This window comes from Mytilus edulis, chromosome 13 (assembly GCF_963676685.1).
Source record: "Mytilus edulis chromosome 13, xbMytEdul2.2, whole genome shotgun sequence".
NCBI lineage: Eukaryota > Metazoa > Mollusca > Bivalvia > Mytilida > Mytilidae > Mytilus > Mytilus edulis.
Window position 1 is genome coordinate 13,984,361 of NC_092356.1, and position 19,634 is coordinate 14,003,994.

At 32.4% G+C, this 19,634-nt stretch overlaps 1 protein-coding gene and 2 non-coding genes across 3 annotated transcripts; all 3 read right to left on the bottom strand.

Moving 5' to 3' along the window:
• Positions 1–1,944: 1,944 nt before the first annotated feature.
• Positions 1,945–19,616, bottom strand: LOC139500964 (prohibitin-2-like). The gene is made up of 7 exons (XM_071289892.1): positions 19,412–19,616; positions 13,021–13,182; positions 11,305–11,429; positions 10,367–10,556; positions 6,487–6,590; positions 4,178–4,255; positions 1,945–2,435 (listed from the first exon to the last, which is right to left on the bottom strand). Exons 1-7 carry the CDS (start codon positions 19,539–19,541, stop codon positions 2,328–2,330), a joined length of 897 nt encoding a protein of 298 aa, XP_071145993.1. The 5' UTR covers positions 19,542–19,616; the 3' UTR covers positions 1,945–2,327.
• On the bottom strand, positions 4,443–4,729 carry LOC139502379 (small nucleolar RNA U85). Its single transcript, XR_011658818.1, has one exon. It is a non-coding gene; the product is annotated as a small nucleolar RNA U85 (small nucleolar RNA).
• LOC139502380 (small nucleolar RNA U85) lies at positions 5,764–6,050 on the bottom strand. Its single transcript, XR_011658819.1, has one exon. It is a non-coding gene; the product is annotated as a small nucleolar RNA U85 (small nucleolar RNA).
• Positions 19,617–19,634: the final 18 nt, after the last annotated feature.

Here is a 19,634-nt window from a genome sequence, read left to right on the forward strand (position 1 = left end):
AGATTGCTCCATCATTTAACTGTCATCTATTCGAAGTCTGAGATTGCTCCATCATTTAACTGTCATCTATTCCAAGTCTGAGATTGCTCCATCATTTAACTGTCATCTATTCCAAGTCTGAGATTGCTCCATCATTTGGGGCAATATGCGCAATTGTTTCTCCGTAGGCCATAATGGTAACGTTTTCTTCTGTTGCTCAGCCCACATCGTAAACTTGTATATGTATGATGGCTTGTTTCGAAGCTGAGACATTTTTACATATGTGGTTAAATTTTCGGGGTACGAAGTGTGATTCATTTTTCCGTAATTTAGCAAACCCCGAGTATCCTTTTGCGATGTGGCTCCTCATGGTAAAAAATCCCAATTTTAACACAATAAGTTCTTTGAAATTTTAATACTTTGAACACATTTCATAGCTCCATGGTTTTTACACATTTATTCTGTGTTCCCTTACTTTCTAAATTAACACTAATGGTTCAGCTCAGTCATTTGTTTATCATAGAAATGTGTCAAATATCACTACACAGAGATTTTTTGTTTACACGTGACTTTTGTGTTCCTCATTTCAAGGCGCATTAGGGGTATTGTCCCATTTAACTGTCATCTATTCCAAGTCTGAGATTGCTCCATCATTTAACTGTCATCTATTCCAAGTCTGAGATTGCTCCATCATTTAACTGTCATCTATTCCAAGTCTGAGATTGCTCCATCATTTAACTGTCATCTATTCCAAGTCTGAGATTGCTCCATCATTTAACTGTCATCTATTCCAAGTCTGAGATTGCTCCATCATTTAACTGTCATCTATTCCAAGTCTGAGATTGCTCCATCATTTAACTGTCATCTATTCCAAGTCTGAGATTGCTCCATCATTTAACTGTCATCTATTCCAAGTCTGAGATTGCTCCATCATTTAACTGTCATCTATTCCAAGTCTGAGATTGCTTCATCATTTAACTGTCATCTATTCCAAGTCTGAGATTGCTCCATCATTTAACTGTCATCTATTCCAAGTCTGAGATTGCTTCATCATTTAACTGTCATCTATTCCAAGTCTGAGATTGCTCCATCATTTATCTGTCATCTATTCCAAGTCTGAGATTGCTCCATCATTTATCTGTCATCTATTCCAAGTCTGAGATTGCTTCATCATTTAACTGTCATCTATTCTAAGTCTGAGATTGCTCCATCATTTAATAACCCTTGTAAGGAATATTTAGGTGATAGGACATACTCGTGTATCCATATGCATACAGAATTGAAAGATATATGATCTGTATACTTGTATATCATAATTTCTAGACATACAGTAAGTCTAAATCTAAGAAGACATTTCCATGTTTTCTATATGACCCTGTGCTCTATCCGTTCATAGACACAAGTTCTTAAACAAGACTATTAGACATCAGAGCAACATGGGATTATCAAAGCCAAGCATTATTTAATCTTACTCCTAAATGATTTGGAGGAGGGGTGGTGCTCTCTGGACAATTGGTTTTGACAAGGAATGCCAGTTTTCCCATGGAAAGTCATTTGTACTCTAGTGTACTCTAACATACTTATTACTATATCATTGCTGCTAGTTTCGAAATATTGGCTTTCGGCAGGAAATCTTGCAATCCAGTCCATGAAGATGCTGAAAGTGGGATTAAAATATAATAATCAACCAACCAACCTTATAATAAGGTGAAAATTTAACAAATATCAATCACATCAATTCTAGACAATTCTAGAACCAACAGCTTTCCAACTCTTTGACTATTTATGTCCATTACATTATCAGTTCACTTCTAGCATTATCACATTTTCATGTATAATTTCATCATAAACCTCATAAACCCACTTTGACAAAAAAACTGCCAGATGTTGGATGGCTGAACAGACAGACCAAAAAATATAAGGCTCTTCTACACTTGTAGGCATTGCATATATATAAATAGGTGGTTATTTTTCTAGTTTAATATGATAAACAATTTTTTCCACAATTTTTGATTTAATAAATCTATAAACATGATAAATATCCACTAAAAAACACAGATTTATTTGTTGAGTTACTTAGAGGTTTTTCTTTATTTTCAAAATTCACATCATAATTTTCATTGAAGTTTTGTTCAACACACTGGATCACTAACCATTTTGACTAAAAAATCCCTCCACTTTTTTAATTTGTGGTCAGCAGGTGTTCAATTCACTGTTACGGTGGTTACAGGGATGTCAATTTACAAAACTTTAAAAAAGAGGAATTTATTTGTTCTTAAATCTCTCTGACATTGTTTGTTGTATATAATTTCCAGCACAGTTCAGACAAAGTCTACAAAGTTCAGACACTATTTCTTGGTTTTATACTGTTCCAGCATAGAATCAAAGTCTTTGTCAGTAATGTTTAACATCAAGTTGTTGGCAGTCAAGTACACACGGTTCTGTGACTGGGCAAGCTACAAAACAAAACAAAATAATGATAATGATTGTTCTAATAAAAATGTAAAAATTAAAATAAATTATATTTATATAATGCTTATAACATGTATAAATTTGAACTATAAAAAGTTTTATATGGTTTTTAATTTTAGTTTCTTGCGTATAATTGGGAGTTTAGTATGACGTCCATTATCAATGAACTAGTATACATATTTGTTTAGGGGCCAGCTGAAGGACGCCTCTAGGTGCAGGAGTTTCTCCCTGTATTGAAGACCCATTGGTGGCCTTTGGCTGTTGTCTGCTCTATGGTCTACTGCTTTTTGACACATTCCAAACTTCCATTCTCAATTTTATTTTACAATGAACCCATATAAAAGAGGGACGAAAGATACCAAAGGGACAGTCAAACTCATAAATCTAAAATAAACTGACAACGCCATGGCTAAAAATGAAAAAGACAAACAGAAAAACAATAGTACACACGACACAACATAGAAAACTAAAGAATAAAACATGACAAAATACCCTTTAATAAAAGGGGATTTGCAATCACAAAAAAAAATATGCCGCAGATTTCCTGTTTTAGATCATTTGGTTTCCGGTGGACAGTTGTCTCATTGGCATTTATATCACATCTTTTTCAGTGTTCTTATTTTCATAGTTTTTTACTGTCTTTTTCTTTTAAAATAAAGCATCACTTTGTGTTGTTACCCTTATTTCTTACTACATTTTTTGTACTAATGGACTTTTGTTGAATTTTATTTTATCTTTATTAAGAAGATTTTTCTGAGCTCTTGTGCAGTAATTATATTTGTTATGCATCCAAAATAAAAATAAAAGTTCTGTAGTCTTTTTTTTCAATTGCAATTTTTTAAACAACAAGAGGCTGTCACAACGACAGCAAACCGGATTTATTAACATCTATTTATGTCCTGGCAATATCACAAGAACCATAACTGATGAATGCTGAAAGTGAAAATCGTCAATATCAAATTTGACCTCCATTTTGTAGTCAGTATCAACATATTAAAATTTGAAAAGCTTAGATTGAATGGTTCATTAGTAAATGCAACAACGTGAATGGAAACACCATTTTACGATCTTTCAAGAACCATAACTCCTGAACAGTAAAAGTCAAAATCGTCATTATTGATCTTAACCTCCATTTTGTCATCGGTAACAACATATTAAAATTTGGGAAGCTTTGGTAGAACAGTTCATGCGTAAATGCACGGACATGACTGGAAACTCCATTTTTCAATCTTTCAAGAACCATAACTCCTGAACGGTAAATCGCCATTATTGAACTTGACCTTCATTTATATAATTAGTTGTCAATAACAACATATTAAAATTTTAAAAGCTTTGGTTGAACGGTTCATGAGTTAATGCACGGACAACATTTGATTGCCCCCGCCGTACATCCCCAAATCAATAACCAACATTTTTGTCACAAAAATCCGGTTAATAAAATCAGCATAGCGTTTGCAAATAGATTTCGATACATGTGGATTTATGTGGAAAGTATATCTTAAAATCCATTATGTATATCCCTGGGTCAGTGCTCAGTATATATATATATCCAGAATAAGAATTATGTCCTTTGAGACTAGATATAGCTTTTCTTTATTTTTTGGTTAAATACAAATTAACGCATAACTAATTTGAAATGCAAATTACTTCATAATTATTAATCAGTCGATCATACTGGACTATTCAAATACAATTCTAAATGATAATATATAATATTTTTACTTACCGTTCTAGATATACTCTGTGATGCTCTGATTTTTCTTAACTTCAAGTATCCAGGATTTATTGAAATAGCTTCACCAATGTATGCAAGTTAAGGAAAGCAGTCTTATAATGATTGATTGTTGGTATTTTAACAATTTTTATTTGGCTACATAAAGGTACCCTATTTTGATAGGTGAAGGTTGAAAAATTAATTCTTCATTAAATGATAACATAAAAACGTCCCTACATTGGTACCCATAAAAATATGATTTACACTATATCCCATTTGGCATCAGATTACTAAAGATAGAAATCATTTACCATTGACTGCTTGTAAAGAACCCTTCCCACAATGCATCCCATAACAATCCCTGCCCCCAGCTTTGTGCTCCATCATCCACAGCAGACTATGTCTTGAGTCAGCCATATTGAATGACAGCGCCCCCTGTATATGTCTGGCCTTACAGCAGACATACAAACTAAAATATGTCCACCAAGATTTCAGACAATGATTTTACTCTGGTTTGATAAAGCAGTCAATGGCCTCCTAAATAAGCAGTTTTCATCATTTGCCTGTTTCTATGGTGACTGAAAACAGGTACGATGGTTGAATACTTTAAGACAATTAATAGTATGCTTGTGAGTCAATATTAAATAAGAATATAGGAATATGGAAGGCACTTAAAGGGGATTTTCATTTATCAAAAATTAATAATTTAATAAGTGCCTTCATTATTTCCGCAAAGGAGTATGGTTGGTAAGGTCCTAAAATGGCCCTCTTTTTTAGCTTAAATTTCAAATTCGGATTAATTTTCAAAGTTGTATATATAAATTTATAGTAATAAAGTTGTCCAAGCTTATATAAACCTATAATATAAGTTTCATAAATCAGGCAAAAACTGTAGAGGACTAAAAATGCAATTTTCCATATAATTAATGTTTCTAAGTGGCATAACACTTTTAGAAATAATTGATCAACACTGATTTTATAACTTATATGAGACATTGCTGATATAAACCTATGATATAATTTTCATAAAAATCTTGCAACATTTGTTGAAGTGAGAGCACTAACAACACTGGACAGACAGATGGACCCACAAACAAACAACCAGTATTGTGGATTCATTATTATTCGTTGGATATCAATTTTCGTGGATATTGAGGTAACCCTATAACCACAAATTCAAATGTCCAACAAATTACAAATTGTGTATACGAGTTTAAGCAGACTTATGAAACACCACGAAATCAAATATGCAAGTTTTCCTCAATCCAAGAAAATTGGAACCACTGAAAATAAATGAATCCACAGTATTTCTTCAGTTTCCCCTGAAACACATGGTGCATGAAACAATAATTAGAGAAACATGATTCTTACATAGTTACATGTGGATTATCACATTATACAATCTGGCCAAGGCTAAAATTAAAAAATAAGACAACTTTAACCATCTCATTGGATAAATCTGGTATCCACTAGTACCTATGTAGGAATCTATATTAATATTTGATTTTGATCGAATACCCTTGAATGTAAGCAGGGTAGAACTATGTAACAAACTAGGAACCAGACACATTGGGTATAAAGGGTAAATGTGTAACTTTTGGCATCAGATTACTAAAGATAGAACTCATAGACTATTGACTGCTTGTATAAACACCCTTCCCACAATGCATCCCATAACAATCCTGCCCCCAACTTTGTGCTCCATCATCCACAGCAGACTATGTCTTGAGTCAGCCATATTGAATGACAGCGCCCCCTGTATATGTCCGGCCTTACAGCAGACATACAAACTAAGATATGTCCACCAAGATTTCAGACAATGATTTTACTCTGGTTTAGAAAAGCAGTCAATGACCTCTTACATGGGCAGTTTTCATCACTTGCCAAAGTTACCACAGGTTTAGAATACAATGGTTTTTCTTTTTTCAATAGATATTTTGATTTGTGGATACAAGTCCACAGCAAGGACACCTGGCCCAGCTCTAATTCAGACTCATCCAGTATAATACTTTCTTTGTTTAAAAGCAGTCCCAAGAGTAACCTGTGTAAAACAATCTACTGAATTGCCAAAAAAGAAGCAGAACAGCACTATTTTTAGCTAACTATGCAGTATAAGTTTTACTCATTGTTGAAGGCTGTATAGTGACCTAAAATGTTAATTTCCATGTCACTCGATCTCTTGTGTGAAGTTGTCTCATTGGCAATCATACCACATATTCATTCTTTTATATTTACAAATAAGCTATCTCAGACAAAATATCATTTAGTAATGACCTAGATAGAACCATGTGACACAATAAATTTATAATAATAAAGGATATAAGTTTAGCTGCTTCAGCTTCTCCGGAGGCTTGTACAACTTTCTGTTGTCTTTCTTGTTTGGCTTTCTCTACGACAAACTGAGCTCTCTGAGCCTCTTGTTGTGCTACCTAAAACAGTGCATGAAAAAAATCAATAAATAATCCAAAGATTAGGGAACAAAGTAACATAATGAAGCAAATATACCATTGGAGAATTCTAGTGTGTGTTAGTACAAACTTTAGTTTTCAAATTTCAGCATATTAAAAAATGTCAATTTTTTTTCACATAGAAATATTGTGCTGGGCTTGAAAAAATGCATGCTCACAAGGTAATTGTATAGGCAAGTTCCAAACATGCTTATGTAACTTGAAACATTATGAATTTTTGAAGTTTAACGGCAACTGAAGAACAATTCTGCAAAATCATATGTTCACCTCATTTTAAGCAAGGCCGATTTTGGCCTCAAATTTCAGGTTTATCTGATGAAAAGATTTTGGACACTTTTTAAACACTTAAGTGTCTATTTCAGTTGATTCAATTAGTTAACATGAACGTTTTAACTGATCTAACGTGAGGGTACCCAAATTGCACCTATTTTGACAGTTTTTTAACCTACGTTTATATATGCTTCACACAAAAGTTTTCAGTATGTGTTTATTTTGTAGATGTATCATTATTTACTATATGGTTTCACCAATTTAATTTTGAATTCATTTGGAATCATAGAAAAATTGGTCTGAAATAACCTCCAAACCATCAATGATTCTGTAATGAGGAGTACCCAAATTGCATCCATGCTTAAATTCGCATCGTCAATAGTCTGAAAATCGAGCTTTTGTTATTTCTTAAAATATTCTGAACAATTGGATATAAGTCCATGCTTACTCTTCATTTTTTACGAAATGGATACTTGTAACATATTGTACTTGCTGATTTAAAAAAGATGACGTTTTGATGAGCGACGTTTTCGTACATTTTGCTTTTTCAGTAAACAGTCCACCTGTTGATAAATACTGTGAACGTTTTGTGTATATCTAAATATTTTTACCTATGTTGTGCATAGTATCAAATCATAAAAATACAAATTGTTTAGTCTCTATGAAATCTGGGAAGATTTCCGTTGCTATTTTTGCTAAATAGGTGTAATTTGGGTACTCGGTGCAATTTGGTTACCCTCACGTTAGTCATTAAAAATGCTCAGTTTCAAGCTTAAATATGAAAAATCTATCAAATATGCCAAAAAATGCCACTTTTCAGATGGTTTTTGTCAAAAATGAAAGTGGCCACATCCATGGTCATCCTCAACCTTTATATACTGTATGTTATGTATTATCATCAAATACAACTTACATTCCAATATTAAAAATGAACACAAATGTAGCCACTTTCATTTAAGCCCATATTTATGTAGCAGAAGGATTTTACTTTCAAATAAATAACTAAAAGTTTACATTTTAATAATTTTGTAAAATTGCTATGTTTTGGGGCCAAAAAGGGATCTTACTTGACCTACTCCTTTAATCTACATGGAATTTCATAAAGTTTATGTACAAACCCATTTATACAAGAAGAAATAAACAAAGATGAAAATCACAAGAGTGGATTTGCTATGTTTGTTTTTTTCAAATTGGAGATAACAGTATTCATTTAGTTATAAGAAGTAAAGATGTCTCCCTTTTCTTTTTAGTATTTATACATATTTTGATTTTTTTCTGCAAAATTAACCTTAAAATAAAACCAAGTTGATAGAAAATAGCTAGTAAGTATGCAATTCAGGAGTGAATTTGTCTGTTTTTTGTCATAATTTGGAGATAAGGGCTATTCCAGAAAAAAATGTATGGGGGGGGTTGGAAGGCACATTATATTAATAATACATGGGTGATGGGTATCAGAGCAACTTTTCACACTATAATGCACTGTAAGTCTCAATTACAATTGTCTGGGTGGCGGGTACTGACAAAAAGTGCCTTCCAACCCCTCCATACATTTTTTTCTGGAATAGCCCTGCATTTAAATGGTTACAAGAGCGCAATTATTCGTAATGCATTTTCCATAGGGTACCACTAGTGTTCCGTATTTTTTTTCTCAAAGACTACACAAACTAGCGAAAAACGGGTGACAGTTCCTGTTACTAGAAATGCCAGTGTTGCATTACAACAACAAAAAAATATAGGGTCATGCGGCTCAAATTGACTTAAAATGCAGTTGAAAAAGATCGTCTACTTTTTTCGCTTAATGAAAAAGGCATATTTTTAATGGCTCCGACGTGCAGAAATTAAAGATATTTTCTATACTTTGTAAAATATGAATATGATTTTCGGCAATTTTTAAACCTAATTGGATAAGCTTTCGATTAAATGTAATTCCAATCCTGTATCAACCAATCAGAAGCCGTATAGGATTCTATTCTGAGTACCATCTTGGGGTAAAAAACTTGCCGGTTAAATGTAAACAAATAATTGCGCTCTTGTAACCTATACGGTAGTGAAAAAAATTTCCGAAAATTAAGCGCCCGCGCCAAAAGTCGCGCTGGCGTCTATCTAGATGATATCACATCTTCAAAACATTATCTGGTCACTCTCTGAATTTGGAGAATCACTTTTTGCCGGCCGATCAGGCCAAAAATTGGAACTGATTTTTTCGCCAAATACGGTACTGGTCAAAGACACATGAAGATAATGTAAATTTATTGGCCTAATTTTTCGAAGGTCATCCAGCACTGATCATATTGTCGACAAAACCGTTCTGATATGGAAAAGCTACATCGAATTTTGAAGAATGGCTATTTATGAAACCATTTCTTGAAAAAACACATTTTTGAAACAGACTATAGTATTTCTAAATGTTGAAAATATGATAATATTACTACTTTGGCAAGAGTAACTATTCTTGTACTACGATATTCAATGCCAAGATTAATTTTTCTACTTCGCAATTTAACTAAATCGTTGGTATTTGCTTAGGAACCCTTTTGGCCAATTTTCACGAAATTAGCTTTTTGCTAGAACAGCCACTGAGACACCGTCGTTATGGTTAAAAACCAAAATTTACCTTCAAATTCGAGCTAAATACATGCTTTCCCCGATAAAATCAGTAGATATCACAAAAACGTTGTTTTCTCTTCATACTTTGTCGACATTCAAGCCCACCCTAGATTTAGATATAGAAATAAATAAAAATAGGAAACAGACTATAGCATGAATTCACAACGATGAAAAGTCCATTTGACCCCGTTTCTCGCTGTTTCACATTTTTTCCGAGCAAAATGACTATTTTTGATATTTTTCAAAGCCTAATTAAAAAAAAATGTCATTTCTCTATAGGTTACAAGAGCGCAATTATTCGTAATGCATTTTCCATAGGGTACCACTAGTGTTCCGTATTTTTTTTCTCAAAGACTACACAAACTAGCGAAAAACGGGTGACAGTTCCTGTTACTAGAAATGCCAGTGTTGCATTACAACAACAAAAAAATATAGGGTCATGCGGCTCAAATTGACTTAAAATGCAGTTGAAAAAGATCGTCTACTTTTTTCGCTTAATGAAAAAGGCATATTTTTAATGGCTCCGACGTGCAGAAATTAAAGATATTTTCTATACTTTGTAAAATATGAATATGATTTTCGGCAATTTTTAAACCTAATTGGATAAGCTTTCGATTAAATGTAATTCCAATCCTGTATCAACCAATCAGAAGCCGTATAGGATTCTATTCTGAGTACCATCTTGGGGTAAAAAACTTGCCGGTTAAATGTAAACAAATAATTGCGCTCTTGTAACCAAATGGTTCTAATGACTTGAATTATCTCCCCTTTGTTTTGTAGGATTCTTTTAATAAATGGGAGATAACTACAGTTATTGATTCTAAGGACTTGAGTTTTCTCCATTTATTGTGTTTACCTACCTGTTTAGATTCTACAGCAGCGGTGTATTCTTTACCAAAACTTAGTTCTGTGATTGATACATCATCTAAGATCATGTAAAAGTCCTGTGCTCTCTCTTTTAATTCTCGTCTGATTAGTAAACTGACTTGTTGGCGCTGTGTGATTAATTGTGAAGCGTTGAATTTAGCTACAACTGATTTTAAAACCTGGAAAATCATCACAAACAATGTCAAGAATCATACCTTTTTGCAAAATACAATTATTACATCCATCTAAATTCTAACTTCATTTTCTCTCAATATTGAATTGATTACTAAAAATATGCAAATCAAAAGCAAGAATTTGACAAGTAGGTTAGTTTTTTGCTAACAACTTCTTTAAAGAACACTTTTGAAAAAGCATATAAAACTAAAACCGTTGAGAGAAAAACTATTATTAGCTAAATCACATTGTGGGTACTACTGATTATGATCTATTGAATAAGAGATCGCCAGGCTCTCTGCATGTCAAAATTATTTGAGTAACAAAACTTTTTAAGTCATACATATCAAGGCTTAAGAAACGCAACACCCTTTTCCTGTCTGCAGCTTTTAAAAATGTTGTCTGTCAACATCTTTTTTTGCATTTTCACAAAATTACCAAGTCTACTCCAGATTTACATACTATATCCAGTAAATCACCCATGAAAAAATGATAATTTCTAATGTTTTGACAATTTTCTTAAAGGTCACCAAATGCTGCTTCTTGAATAATTTTGGAAAAGCATATTAATTAAAAGAGTTAATGTGATCGAACTTAAGGATTAATCAACCTCGTGTGATTTTTTACCCATTTTAATCAGAACAGAGTTCCATTAACCCCATAAAATATATCTTATAATTAATAATGTGTTATTAAATTGAGCTTTCAATTTAAAAATTTTAAATGTTCAATCATGGGCATGTTTCAGCTTACTTCATTACAAATTGATGGCAATACTCTTTCATCATAGTCCAAACCCAGTTGCCTATAGATTTCTGGCAGGAATTTCTGGTCTGGTCTGTATAAAACTCTTAAAGTTATGTTCACCATCTGTAAATCTAAAATAAATTTAATCTTTTTAAAATGGTGCTATATTTTTCACATGTAGACATAGATTAGACTGTTGGTTTTCCTGTTTGAATGGTTTTACACAAGTCATGTAGACATTGATTTGACTGTTGGTTTTTCTGTTTGAATGGTTTTACACAAGTCATGTAGACATTGATTAGACTGTTGGTTTTTCTGTTTGAATGGTTTTACACTAGTCATGTAGACATTAATTTGACTGTTGGCTTTCCTGTTTGAATGGTTTTACACAAGTCATGTAGACATTGATTAGACTGTTGGCTTTCCTGTTTGAATGGTTTTACACAAGTCATGTAGACATTGATTAGACTGTTGGCTTTCCTGTTTGAATGGTTTTACACAAGTCATGTAGACATTGATTAGACTGTTGGCTTTCCTGTTTGAATGGTTTTACACAAGTCATGTAGACATTGATTAGACTGTTGGCTTTCCTGTTTGAATGGTTTTACACAAGTCATGTAGACATTGATTAGACTGTTGGCTTTCCTGTTTGAATGGTTTTACACAAGTCATGTAGACATTGATTAGACTGTTGGCTTTCCTGTTTGAATGGTTTTACACAAGTCATGTAGACATTGATTAGACTGTTGGCTTTCCTGTTTGAATGGTTTTACACAAGTCATGTAGACATTGATTAGACTGTTGGCTTTCCTGTTTGAATGGTTTTACACTAGTCATGTAGACATTGATTAGACTGTTGGTTTTCCTGTTTGAATGGTTTTACACTAGTAAATTTTTTAGACATTGATTAGACCCTTTGCTTTCCAGTTTGAATGGTTTTACACTAGTAATTTTTGGGCCTTTTATAGTTTGCTGTTCAGTGAGAGCCTAGGCTCCGAGTTGAAGGCCGTACTTTGACCTATAATGGTTTACTTTTAAAAATTGTGACTTGGATGGAGAGTTGTCTCATTGGCACTCATACCAAATCTTCTTTTATCTATTTCATTCCTAAATTCGCCCTTGGCAGATATAAACTATTGATTAAAGTCATTTCTATAGCCTTCTTTATGGCCATAAATGTAATTCAGTGATTACTACCAATTTTTAAAACTTTCCTCCAACTCAAATGATTTTAGTTTTCTACAGCATCATGGTAATAATTTGAGCTTCCTTGCCATGATGCTGTTTGAATGTTTTAAAGTGGCCTTTTTTAATTTTGAGTGAGAGGATATAAAGTAATGTTGATTTCGCCAACTTATAATGAACTAATCAACATTGATTGGTTTAATTCAAAGAAGTGATATGTCATCAATTAAAAAAAAATAATAAAAAAATAGCAAAATTTTTATTATCATTTTTATACCATGTATACTGTTGTTCTAACATCAAAACATTAGACAACCTAAGATTTAACAATGTTGTCTAAAATGTGAGTTTAGATCAATATGAGTTTTTCTGCTGTGCTTTTTCATGACACATAACCTTTAAACCAAAAGAAAGTATTTCAGAAGTCTTTCCATGATGTTCCCTGTTACATGTGCACCCTACCAATTTTTTTCTTTTAATTCGGTTCTCTCATTAACTTCAGTCTGGTGCCCTGTCTACCTTACTTGGCATCCTTACCTTTACTTCCTGTTGGTGAAGTTAGCTTCTTTGGCTTTGCTCTGATATCATATATAATGGGATAATGAAACCATGGTACTCTAAAGTGTAATCCTTCTGGATAGATTTGTTTCTGTACTCCACCGATTCTGCTAAAAATGATTGACCTATGACCTCCATCAACTGATATAGAAAAGAAGAAAGATGTTACATTTGTGTCAGTAATTTTCTTTAACAAAATGCACTGAAGTTTATACAAAATACATCAGCACTGTTTTGAATAAAAAAATATTCTGCCTAAAATTAATTGTAAGCTATACAGAAATGTTAAACTGAAGTCATATGAAACGAGTAATAATCTTTATCTTAAGTCTTCTGTGCACAAATTAATATTTTTTTACTGATCCATTTTGTATAATCGTCAAAAAACTATTTCACTCGGTCAGTGATATTGTGAAAATATGACAGCTAATTAAGGGTTGTGTTTTAAGCAAAAGTTTACTGATTGTCACCCTTGTAAACAATCAACAAAGAAGCATGGATATTCAGGTAAGCACCTGTATAATATGTACAAAACTAGAGGCCCTCAAGAGCCTGTATCACTCACCTGACTCTACTTGGGTTTTTGAAATCATATAAAAAAGATAAAATTTGGCTACAAAGTAACAACACTTGGCCAGCACCTCATTATATAAATTAAGAAAGGAACATTTATGCTATGTTTGGTTTGATTCAATTCAGTGGTTCTCTAGAAGAAGACTTTTGTTTGCATTTCCCATAGGGTCCTATGTTAAACTAAGCCCCCCGCAGGCAGCCATCTTGGATGATGGAAATTATATTAAAAAGTATAGGTCACCGATGAGTTAAAAAAGATATTTCAATTTTAAAGCCAAAAAATGGCATATTTCCACCAAAGGGAGATAATTTGGAACTTTTTCAATGATGTATACATTTTAAAAGTCATCTGGGGCCAACACGAATTGATTGTTTTGAATGATTTTTGTACCATATGATAAAGTAACAACTACAAAAGGTAATGAATAAAATTTGTAATGAAAAACAAATGTTTAATTTTTTTTTGAAATTTTTATACCCTCGAGCCTCCTTAATTGAATATTTACGATGTATTATGTTGTCTACAGCTAGCTGCTACCAGTTGAACGGCAAACGATTTAATGGCTTCTAAGTTCAAGACATTGGTCACGTGATAAAAGGTCAGAGTTTACGATTTTTTTGTAAACGTGCATGCCTCGTGGTTTTTGGACTCGTATCGTCTTATTTGTACTCGTACATTAATAAAAACCAAAGTGTTCAATTCTAGATTGAATAAGCTTTCTTATTTTATATAATTATAATAAAAAAGTATTGTTAAAATGTTATAAATTCACGAGCGAAGTGAAACTTTTTTTCTGACAATTTGCGTAGGTCCAAGGAAAATCCTTAATAAATCCTTAAATAGGTTTGGTAACGTGTTGAGAGGTATAAAATATGAAGTAAAACCATTTTTTGCTCCTTGTAGAACAATATCAGATCACAAAAACCCCGGATACGCAATTCTGTCAGATTATTCGTGGCGAAGCGGAGATCAAAGGGAGATAACTCGGTACGCGCATCGTAGGAAATTGCAAGTTCACAACAGTAAATATGAGTAAAATTAATGATTGCAGATCTATTTCGACGAGTTCTTGAATACCTTTCAATATTCAATGTTTCTCTACTGTTGTAACATTAAAATAGTCATGGAAAGGTTGAATATGACATTTTTTTCAAGTTCTTACAGGTTTTTGAACACTTCAAAGAAGACAATTACCATTTTATATCAGACTGACTCTCTGAAACTTGAATATATTGTATACATATATATATATATGTATATTCTCAAACACCCTTTTAGTAGATAGAAGGATACAAGATGGGTTTATCAGTCATTTGTCAGAAGAACCTGTGTAACAATAGAAGCAGAAGCAGAAGATTATATTTAAACAAAAATATGGAAAAAAAAGGAAATATAGTCTTTAAAATTGTGACCATTACCATAGATTGAAAATAAAATCAATCTGCAGTAGCCAGAAGTACATGTACAATTTTTGTTTTATTATAGCTGCTTTAAGGTAGATCATAAGTAAATGTTTTTTGAGACAGAATTTTCTTATAATTTGACAAAATGAAGATTTTCCTATGCTGTTTTCAAAAATATAATAAAAAGTATGGGTCACCGTGCTATTTGACAAGCTATGAGTCGTTGAAAATTGCCTAAATTTGGTTAGTTTGTTCATGAAAAAACACATAACAGTGAATAAAAAAAGTTCTATGAGACAGAATTTTGAATTTTTTTTTGAGAAGATAGGTTTTATAATATGTTTTAAAAAAATAAAAAGAAAACATGGTGTCACCGAACTTATTTTCTTGCCACAAGTAAAAATAAAAAATTTCCCTATTAGCCCAGTATAAATTTTGTGCTAAAAAAGTTATCTCCCCTTAAATGGCTCATTTGAAAAAATGATTTTAAAAACCAAAAAGGTTGATATTTGTTAAACTATTTTGAATCATACAATAAATTAGCAAGTTTTCTTTATATAAATAAACAGTCTAACCATTAAATTGCAAATCTGTTTCCAAATTTGCTGATTTGGGCAAATAACTAGACCAATTTTGTACTGTGATTGTACAATCCAAGATGGCGGTATACCATGAATCTACCTTAAGATACAGTTGCAGATCTCAGGGAGTCTGATGATTGGAACCTCCTCTTTTTATGGAAGATTAATGCATTTGAATGGGATCATGCATATAGTTGGAACCCTCCTTTTTATCCTTGGTTGAGAATAACACCACTTATGTTTAAAATTTTCTGGATTCACCCTGAGATAAGAAACTACATAAGTTGTACAAGTTCTGTTGCTTGCCTTAATCAAGAGAAAAAAATCTGAACATTCAAAGAACCAGAAAGGGATTTTAAACATAATAATCAAAATAAAGATCACTAAACAAAAGCTGTATTGTGATCTGATATATCCTGCAGTTATCATAAATTCTGTTATATGTAATATTTGAAGTTTTGCTTTATATTTTTTCTTCTTTCTTATATTTGAATTCAAAAGTCCTGCAACCAACTGTTAAGTCCTTGATAATCAATTATTGATTGGATAATAACATCAGCTGACCAGTAAATAAAATTTGAAAATGCTTTGTTGAAATAAAATAGTGGTATTATGTCATTAGATATACTGAATCAACTTCAAATTTAATTCAAATTCACATTTACCTGCTCTAAAATGCATAGTCAATTGGACTACAAAAACCAGAGACTACTTCAATGTATAACATAGAGATTGTGGTCACCTCCCATGTTATAGTAGTCTTAAACAAAAACAAAACTGACTTCACTTAAATACAGTATGTTCAGAATTTTTTGGAAAAAGGACAAAGTTCAAAAAGAAATTCATTATTCTGATATCAGAAATAATCTCATAGTATCAAAGCAGAATGTCAGTTCTTTTAATTGAGATAACCAGTTTAATCACATTATTTACTTTTATAAAAAAAAAAAAAAACTCATGATATTATCAGGATTTACAATCATTGACTAAGCTTGTCATCAACTCACTTACTTTACAAATGCTTTTAAAAGTTAACCTGTCAGTACTAAAATAAAGAAATGAGGTATAAGGCAAGATATTTTATTCCAATTAAAGGGCATATGAAAAGCAAAGTAATGTACATGTATTACAATGATTTATATATATGTATATATAATGGATCAATGATGTTGATATAAATTAGATAAATATGGAGATAACCAACTCCATTCTTAGATTTTAAACCACAGCCAGGTCAGAGCCACACATATATTTGAAAAGGCATATAATAATTATATCTTCAATTAACAGGCAAATATTCCCAAAGGCCCAATTAAAACATTATCTGTACTCTCTATATATATATTGATAACTTTCTGAGTTCAAAACATTTATTTTAAATTGCAACACTTTTCAATGCCTCTAGGTTTTCTTGAATAAAAAGCCAATTAGATTTGTCACTTGTGCTTAACTTTTCAATTTTTTTACAACTTATTATTATATTATCATTAAATTCTTTTCTTAAAAACTTATAAAGGGGAAACTGACATTTATGGTATAGTTGCCAATGACATAACAGCCTGGAAACTTATCACCAGAGTCCCAGTCTCTGTTAGCAGTGACAGTTAAATTACAAGTCACTTGACATACATCAACAATCAATACATTCCATTGTTTTAAGGCAAATGAGGAAAATAAGAGTAACAATAGCTTTTGCCTTCCTACATGCACAAGAGAATATTAGAAATTATAATATAAATTAGTAAATATCAGAGGCAAAAAAGACAGGACTTAGCCACTGGACTTTTAGTAAAGTACCCTTACTAATCCTTAGAGGAGCTGTTGTATACTAGAAAAAATTATGTTGATGATTTGACCCCATCAATCAGCATTTTAGCATTAATACATTATTGTCAATTGCTATCTGCTCTATTTGTTCCAACCTGTCATGAGAGTCAAAATGTATATCTAGGGTGGGAATTAAACCCATGTATGTTCATTTACTTTATTGTTCTTTGTGTACACAAAATGTACATGTCCATGAAATATATCAAATGCAAAAAATGCTGTAATGTATCATTACACCCTCATTAGTTAAGGACCAAGTAAAAGAAGTCCCTGCACCTACATGTACCTAGACGTATTTCTTGGGTAAGATTTATTATATAACTATTGAAAGTATAACACGATAAATGTTATTGGTAAGTATATAGTAACATCAACGTGCAATTCAAGTAAACAAACTGTCAAACATAAACAATCTACCACGTGTTTGTCTGCTGTGCTTGAATTCAAAACGACCCATCAGGCTTATTTACACGAATTTTTGCTCAAGCAGACAGTTAAATATGTCCGTTTACCTTATGGGGTCTGTTAAGAATGTATTTGCTGTTATAAATTGTGTATGCATGGAAATATAAGGAAGATAACATTGATTTTTACCGTAACTTTTGAATACATAACATTCCCAAGGTATCCCCACAAAACACATGGCTACTTTGTAACGACGGCTGGTAACGTGTAGCCACTTTCTAACGGCAAATGCGATTGGATGATCTTCAAAGATCAATAATAAAATTGCTAATAAATGATTGGATACCAATTTCTGTCAGATTATAAATAGGTGAAAAAATGTAAACATTGAAATCCGCCATCTTGACGTAGGAAACAAACTAATTTTCAGTCTTGGATTAAAGGACATTGCGCACATTGCCAGCGTATCATGCATAAACAGTCATCTGCAAATATATCTTTCAATTTGTGTTTTACACTTACTTTTCTATGTTTTATTTAATTTAATGTTTTAATTTACTACAGAATGGGACATCGTTCTCAAAGATGCCGTAGAAAAAATTATAGGTGGCGCTGTTTGTGGGCGTAAACATTTTACATACGGGTTCTTTTTTTGTCGACAAATTGACCTCTATCTGTCAGATTCAGGCGTTTGCCTTCCAACTGTACTAGGTTATAAGTTCCTGTAAATTTTAGGACTACAAGATATTGTGACTTCAAGGTATTGAGAACTAAGTTAGTATCTGTATGTGCACCGGTTCCATAATCCACTTCCATATATAACAAATTTGTAAAAACATACTTGAGATCAAAGAAGCCAAGCTGTGAAAATAATTTCCTTTTCATGCTTAACAATTTGTACATCAGTGTTTTATCCCATCAAAGCTGACTATTCTATTTGAGAAAAATGTTATTTTCATTATTAATCCATCAAAGACAATTCATATACCAATCACTCAGTGATATCAAAGATTTCAAATTATTATAAATATATATTTCTTTCATTAATGTAACATATACATATTGATGATCATAAATGAAAATAGGGCGAACGAACCCAGGGCGAACAAACTCAGTGCGAACGAACCTAGGGAAAACATGTAATCAGGGCGAACGATCCCGATACCATCACCCAATTACATAAAAAAATGGTGGGTAAAAACCCCAATTTGTGAATTCTTATCTGGAGCTCTGTAGCCATTTTTATATCGGGCATGCTATGCCTGAATTTTTTTACAGATACGCAGGTTTGTCTGTACTCAGAGTAAATTTTGAGGTGACAATACAGCCATTTTAGCCATGGCATAGGGTCCACTTGAACCTTAAGTGTATTGCATGTGCATGTGGAAGATAAAAGTTTGAGTTCGTTGACAACTATGCCAGTTTGCCAACTAGTTGTCGTTGTCTATGATGTTTCTATCATTTTGACAATAGTAGTTAAATGTGACATTATCGCAGTGTAAAATAGAGAGACAATTTTTATTTGTTTACATAACTGAAATTATTATAAGGTGACCCTTTTCTGATGTAACATTTCTAACCAGTGTAAAATGAATTTGCAATTCCAAATAAGCCCCCAGCGGCTGCTAAGAGGCCTAAACCAGCTCCTGCAAATTTGCCTCCACCGCCTTTCATGCGGCCAAGAGCTTCTCCCATTTTTTTAGGATCCATGGTCAGATTTTCTTTTATTAGCCGGTATCTTGACTTTCAGAACATGTGGTGTAAAATCTCGTGTCATCTAAATCGCGAGAGTGATTAAGAGAA